General features: G+C 38.9%; 1 protein-coding gene across 1 annotated transcript; it reads left to right on the top strand.

The window, feature by feature from the left end:
* The first annotated feature begins 1,125 nt into the window (after nucleotides 1-1,125).
* Nucleotides 1,126-5,710, top strand: polr1g (RNA polymerase I subunit G). The gene is made up of 3 exons (XM_083548653.1): nucleotides 1,126-1,331; nucleotides 1,453-1,576; nucleotides 4,000-5,710. The coding sequence occupies exons 1-3, from the start codon at nucleotides 1,295-1,297 to the stop codon at nucleotides 4,688-4,690; spliced, it is 852 nt and encodes a 283-aa protein (XP_083404779.1). The 5' UTR covers nucleotides 1,126-1,294; the 3' UTR covers nucleotides 4,691-5,710.
* The last annotated feature ends 1,945 nt before the right edge of the window (nucleotides 5,711-7,655 follow it).

Raw genomic sequence — 7,655 nt, 5'->3', positions numbered from 1 at the left:
ATGTGTCCTGCACTAAGGAGAGGCTTCCGTCGGGCCACTCTGCTATAAAGCCCCACTGGTGAAGGGCTGCAGTGATGGTTGACTTTCTACAACTTTCTCCCATCTCCCGACTGCATCTCTGGAGCTCAGCCACAGTGATCTTTGGGTTCTTCTTTACCTCTCTCACCAAGGCTCTTCTCCCCCGATAGCTCAGTTTGGCCGGTCGGCCAGCTCTAGGAATGGTTCTGGTCGTCCCAAACGTCTTCCATTTGAGGATTATGGAGGCCACTGTGCTCTTAGGAACCTTAAGTGCAGCAGAAATTTTTTTGGAACCTTGGTCAGATCTGTGCCTTGCCACAATTCTGTCTCTGAGCTCTTCAGGCAGTTCCTTTGACCTTAATGATTCTCATTTGCTCTGACATGCATTGTGATCTGGAAGGTCTTATATAGACAGGTGTGTGGCTTTCCTAATCAAGTCCAATCAGTATAATCAAAAATTTCTGGACTCAAATGAAGGTGTAGAACCATCTCAAGGATGATCAGAAGAAATGGAGAGCACCTGAGTTAAATATATGAGTGTCACAGCAAAGGGTCTGAATACTTAGGACCATGTGATATTTCAGTTTTTCTTTTTTAATATATCTGCAAAAAGGTCAACAATTCTGTGTTTTTCTGTCAGTATGGGGAGCTGTGTGTACATTCATGAGGAAGAAGAATGAACTTAAATGATTTTAGCAAATGGCTGCAATATAACAAAGAGTGAAAAATTTAAGGGGGTCTGAATACTTTCCGTACCCACTGTATGTATATATATATATATATATATATATATATATATATATATATATATATATATATATATATATATATATACTACATCCTAAATGTGTGTGCGTGTGTGTGTGTGTGTGTGTGTGTGTGTGTGTGTGTAAGCCCAGATTGTATTAAAAAATGTACTTTAGAACAAATCTGCATTGTTGCGCCCTCTGGTGGAAAGAAAAAAACACCTAAATAAAAAATATATATATAGCAAGATTAATCCACACTAACAATATATTCTATTTAAAGGCCACTCTTAATAATTTCTTAACCGTATTTAATGTAAAGCTAAGCAAAGAATATAAAGTATATATTTTTTTTACTCGGTTGGTTAGAGCGGTGAGTGCTTCCGGGTCAAAGTTCGTCGTAGAGCCCATGTGCTTCTCATGCCTCGGTGTTGTTACGGTAATGTCGAGTTTAGTGAAGTGATACATTAAACCTTTTTTTCGTGTCCTAATATATTGTAAGCGTCCTTTTGGTACAGTACGTCGCGGATATGTCTTCGTCCAGTTCACAGGAAAAGGATACGCGAGGTGAGTGCTGGTCGGGTTTGTAGTGTTTACCTTAGAGAAGATTTCTCCTTTAAATTTATTTCAGTATTCAGTATAGAGAAAAAGGTGGCTGTCAGTGGGTTACACTCGCACTTCTTTGCAGCTTCTAGATTTGAGTGTCCTGCGGACTTTGTGCCTCTTCAGTACAGCGGCAGTGAAAAGTCTGAGAGAGGAAAAAACACGGAGCTGTGGCTCATTAAAGCTCCAGCTCAATTCAACCCCAGCAGGTGAGGACAGCAGACAGCATGCCTAAATACACCAATGAAACTTTTTCCTCATGTCCTCTACTTAAGGGTTTCTCACACGGTTTGCATCCCATGGATGGATGGATGAATTTGAATAGATAGCTAATAGATAGCATGGGTGGATGGATAGATGAATTTTAATGGATGGATGGATGAATTTTAATAGGTATATGGGTGGATGGATACATTTTAATAGATAGATACACTCACTGGCCACTTAATTAGGTACACCTTACTAGTACCGGGTTGGACCCCTTTTTGCCTTCAGAACTGCCTTAATCCTTTGGTGGCATAGATTCAACAAGGTACTGGAAACATTCCTCAGAGATTTTGGTCCATATTGACATGATGGCATTACGCAGTTGCTGCAGATTTGTCGGCTGCACATCCATGATTCGAATCTCCACCACAATAGAAAGGTGCTCTATTGGATTGAGATCTGGTGAATGTGGAGGCCATTTGAGTACAGTGAACTCATTGTCATGTTCAAGAAACCAGTCTGAGATGATTCGCGCTTTATGACATGGCGCGTTATCCTGCTGGAAGTAGCCATCAGAAGATTGGTACACTGTGGTCATAAAGGGATGGACATGGTCAGCAACAATACTCAGGTTGGCTGTGGCGTTGACACTATGCTCAATTAGTACTAATGGGCCCAAAGTGTGCCAAGAAAATATCCCCCACACCATAACACCACCACCACCAGCCTGAACCTTTGATACAATGCAGGATGTATCCATGCTCTAATGTTGTTGACGCCAAATTCTGACCCTACCATCCGAATGTCGCAGCAGAAATCAAAACTCATCAGACCAGGCAACGTTTTTCCAATCTTCTATTGTCCAATTTTGGTGAGCCTGTGCGAATTGTAGCCTCAGTTTTCTGTTCTTAGCTGTCAGGAGTGGCACCCGGTGTGGTCTTCTGCTGCTGTAGCCCATCCGCCTCAAGGTTCGACGTGTTGTGCGTTCAGAGATGCTCTTCTGCATACCTCGGTTGTAACGAGTGGTTATTTGAGTTACTGTTGCCTTTCTATCAGCTTGAACCAGTCTGGCCATTCTCCTCTGACCTCTGGCATCAACAAGGCATTTGCGCCCACAGAACTGCCGCTCAGTGGATATTTTGTCTTTTTCGGACCATTCTCTGTAAACCCTAGGGATGGTTGTGTGTGAAAATCCCAGTAAATCAGCAGTTTCTGAAATACTCAGACCAGCCCGTCTGGCACCAACAACCATGCCACGTTCAAAGTCACTTAAATCACCTTTCTTCCCCATTCTGACGCTCGGTTTGAACTGCAGCAGATCATCTTGACCATGTCTACATGCCTAAATGCATTGAGTTGCTGCCATGTGATTGGCTGATTTAGAAATTTGCGTTAACGGGCAGTCAGACAGGTGTACCTAATAAAGTGGCCGGTGAGTGTAGATGAGTGGATGGATGGATGAATTTTAATCGAAAAATGGGTGAATTTTAATAGATAGATTGGTGGATGGATGGATGAATTTTATAGATAGATGGGTGGGATGGATGAATAGATGAATTTTAATAGATAGATGAGTGGATGGGATAAATTTTGATAGATAGATGGGTGGATGAATTTTAATAGATAGCTGTGTGTATGGGTGGGATGGATTGTACGCATGTTTATGAACGCAACTATTGAAATATTAGAGTCATGACTCTGACTGTGTATAATGACTAATTTTATTCATGAATCTTTTAATTGGCACATGTTTCTTTAGAAAGTTAAAAGTTAAAAACTGTTTTGTTTATTAGTTTAAATAAACGGCTTGCTGTTAAAATCCTTGCTAGAGAAATTATAATATAGATAATGTTAGTAAATGATATCAGGAAATACTGTTCCTGATGCAGTCATATCAATAAAGGGCTATATTTGTAGTGTACCACTAAGCTTATGTGAAAGTTTTTCAGATCGCTTTATTAAATTTTTCAGTCAATCATATCTGTAAAGCTCAAGTCTTTTTGGAAATGGGATTTTTCCTACATAATAAGCATAGCTAAAAGCAAATCCAAAAGTTTTTGCCTGGTTGCATAAACAAGATAAAGTGCAAATAAACGGAACAGTATTCTGCTATGTTAATTTCATTGCTTCAGATTTGAAACGTCAAATAATATGCCATAGGTACAGACATTCTTTTTTGTCATATTTTAAACTCATTATTGTTAGGTTGTTGGTTTTGAATTTGTGTTAGGTAGGTTCATGTTTAAAATCTCTGCATATGTATCTTACATGAAAAGTTGAAAAAACAATTTCTCAGTACAGAGAAATGTAACTTGCTGTCCATTGTAAGTGCTGTAAACTGGATGAATATCTGGAAAAAAAAAAGGTACATTTGATTGCTGGCTAACTGAATGCATCTCAGGTTTTTGCTTGATCTCCTTTACAGCCTGGCACATTTGAAAGTGCCATTATCAGGCCTAGAGATGATCCAGTCTACAGATGCATCTTCTCAGATCTACAGTGTTCTCTCGAGCCGCTCAGGTCCTACTGACCTTCATCTTCTAACGTCCAGTGATAAAAAGCAAAAAGCATCTCTCTCTGCTTCTGGCTTTGCTGGAATCCTCAGCATCAGTGAAAGTTATGGGGATTGCAGTGGTAATCAGAGCCTTATTCCCATCCCAGCAGCCCCTGCTCCGAGCTTCCCACTAGGCCTGAAGCAGCGTTTTCAGCCCTTCGGCAGCTCTACAGCTTCTCGTGTGTTTCAGAGCACCACCCCAACTTCTCCATTGCCGCCAAAGAAAGTAAAGCTTGAGTCTGAAGTTATTGAAGATCAGAGTAAGAAGAAGAAAGAGAAACACAGCAGAGATGAGACTCCTGAAGTGGCCCACATTAAACAGGAAGATATAGCTTATGAATGTAGTGAGCTGCAAGTCTCAGAGCTAGTGGAGGAAGATAGTACAGCTGAGAGAAAGAAGAAAAAGAAGATTAAAAAAGAAAAGGAGAGAATGGATCCAGAGGATGAGGTGGCTATTAATGCCAGTTTAATAGCCAAACAGGAACCAATGGACACTTCCTTCGGTGACATTAAGAGCTCTGTGCAAAAGAAAAAGAAGAAGAAGAAAGCCCAAGTTGAGTAGGCATTTATTAAAGGTCTTACTTACTTGCTAAGCACTTTATTAGGAACACTGTACTAATACTGAATATGGCCAGATTTGATTTCAGAACAGCTTCAGCTCTTAGTATTAGCAGTAGTGGTATTAGTAGGCAGTCCAGTGGTTAAGGTGTTGGTCACTGTGGATAAGGGCATCTGCCAAATGCCATACATATAAATGGAATTAGCTGATCCAAACTGTGCCAAGATTCATTCACCAACCCATTACACCACCTCCACCAGTCTGGACTGTTGACACAAGGAAGGCTGGGTCCATGGATTCCTACTTTTGACACATAATTCCGACCCTACCATCTGTGTGCTTCAGATGAACTTGAGATTCAGGAAAGCAGGCTAGATTTTTCCTGTTTGGTAAGCTTGTGACCACTGCAGCCTGAGAGAGAAGTGGAGTTTGATGTGGTATTTTGCTGTTGCAGCAAATCTAACATCCACCTCAAAGTTCAGCATGCTGAGCATTCTGAGATTCTTTTCTGCTTACCACAATGGTAATGTGGTTACCTGAGTTACTATTGTCTTTCTGCTAGCTGGAAACAATCTGGCCATTCTCTGTTAACCATCATTTATCATCAACAAGGCATTTCTGCATGAAAATGTGCCACTTCACTAAATGTTTGTTCTTTATTGCATCATTTTGAGGGAACTTTATTGACTGCAGTGTGTGATCTTCGATGATCAGCAAAAGAAATATTCAAACCAGCCTGTTGGACCCCAACAATCATACCATGGTCAAAATACATTTTGATGGGTGAACATCATTCAAAGCTGCTGGCTTACATGTGCATGATTTTATGCATCACTCTGCTGCCACACGATTGGCTGATTAGAAAATTGCATTAATGATGAGTGTACAGATCTTTCTAATAAAGTGCTTTGTGAGAGTATGTTTTGATTGTAACTTTGGCAATTTTAAGATGTCAAAAATGTTATCTACAACAGCTAGTCATGTTATTACAAGCTTTATAAGACTGAACATTTTATAAATGAATTTATTGCATCCTTTTCTTTGCCTATGTGAAATAAGTGAATGCTCAATTGTTGCTTTTAACCAGTGGTGGCCCATGCAGTTCACTCCTAGGCCTTCAGTAAAGTCCTGCCTGAATCAATCTACCTCTTAAAGCAGTAGCTTTAAGCAACATGGATATGAAACTACCAAGAGCGCACTATTAAATCTTGCTGGCTTTACAGCACTACATGATGTGATGCCAGAAATCTGATTGGATAGAAACTCCAATGCAAAATTACACTCACTATGAAATGAGAATAGATTATTGGATATAATACATATTCATGGACAAAAATGTTAAAACAGAAGAAATTGATTCTAAGTTTAGGGCAGAAGAGTAACACCTGCCACTGCATTCAACTGATTACAGTTTCTGAAAATTTATTAAAAAAGACCAGTCATGTTTTTCTACATTAAAACTTTTGATTAAATTGTATTGTATAGTATTTTTTATAACACAAAGATTAACACACTGTAGCTTTATGATATTAACAGTAAAAACAGTCAGAGAGGTTCAGAACCATAACAGCTCTTAACAGCTTTTGGAATAGCTTGGCTATTCACCCTTCCCACCTCTCCCACCCCCACATTCTTCTGACTGCAACAGTATGTTGCTTGGCCAAACGTCACCCATATTTTTAATGTTGCTGCATGTCATACACTGTATATATATATATATATATATATATATATATATATATATATATATATATATATATATATATATATATATATATATATATATATTTATCAGGATGAAACATGCAGCTTAATATAACCAGTCACCAGCTGGCAAAACAAAGGCTGGTCTGAACAACTGTCAGAAAATCATACCAGATGGTAAATGGTGGTGGCAGGGAAGAGTTTTTGATTTACTCCTGCTATGTCATACTAAGCTACAATGATAATATATAGGAACTGAGCTTTGTATGTGTGTATTTATATATATATATATATATATATATATATATATGTATATATATATATATATATATATATATATATATATATATATATATATATATATATATATATATATATATTAGTGTGTTTTGCAGCATACCTTGATGATAGGGTATTAATTGTATTTAGTATACATACTTACACAACCATGTTATTTAGTGCACTGTACCAGAGAGCTCTTATTGCAGCAATGATGGCTGGAGAAGGAAATAACTCCTCCTCCGATCGCTGATGTGGGAAGTAGCAGTCCCATGATATTGCATTAGTAGATGAGGTTACAGCTTCCCTCACTCCACATTCCCTGCAACACCTACGCAGTCGTGATAATACAATCTTAAAAGTTCATTGTAATTATTTCCAACACATTCATTTTTTTGTCACAATAAATGCCAACAGAACGGTGCATGTATGAGCATGTCTTTTTATTTTTTTATTTTTTTGCCTTAGGCGTCCACTGCTTCTCAAACTCTGTAAGCGACTTCTTTATCTGTAAAATAAATAATTGAATAAACGATATATGTAAGATATGAAATCAAAAGAACACATCGGGTCTACGTTGGTATAGTTTGGCTTGCTTTTATTTATTAATTCGAAAAACAGGCTATTAACTAGTAGAACTCTATTTCTTCTCCCGGCTTCTCCCATTAGGGGTCGCCACAGCGGATCATCCGTCTCCATACCCCTCTGTCCTCTACATCTGCCTCTTTCAACCCAACTACCTGCGTGTCTTTCTTCACCACATCCATAAACCTCCTCCTTGGTCTTTCTCTTTTCCTCCTTCCTGGTGGCTTCATCCTCAGCATTCTTCTACTGATATACTCCATGTGCCTCCTCTGCACATGTCCAAACCATCTCAATCACTCCTCCCTCACCTTGTCTCCAAAACTTCCAACATGCGCTGTCCCTCTAATAAACTCATTTCTAATTCTATCCATCGTCGTCACTCCCAACGAAAACCTCAACA

The sequence above is a fragment of the Silurus aristotelis genome, assembly GCF_946808225.1.
Source record: "Silurus aristotelis genome assembly, chromosome: 8".
NCBI classification, from domain to species: domain Eukaryota; kingdom Metazoa; phylum Chordata; class Actinopteri; order Siluriformes; family Siluridae; genus Silurus; species Silurus aristotelis.
The sequence above is the reverse complement of the archived record's forward strand: the minus strand, read 5'-3'. Positions and strand labels throughout refer to the sequence as shown.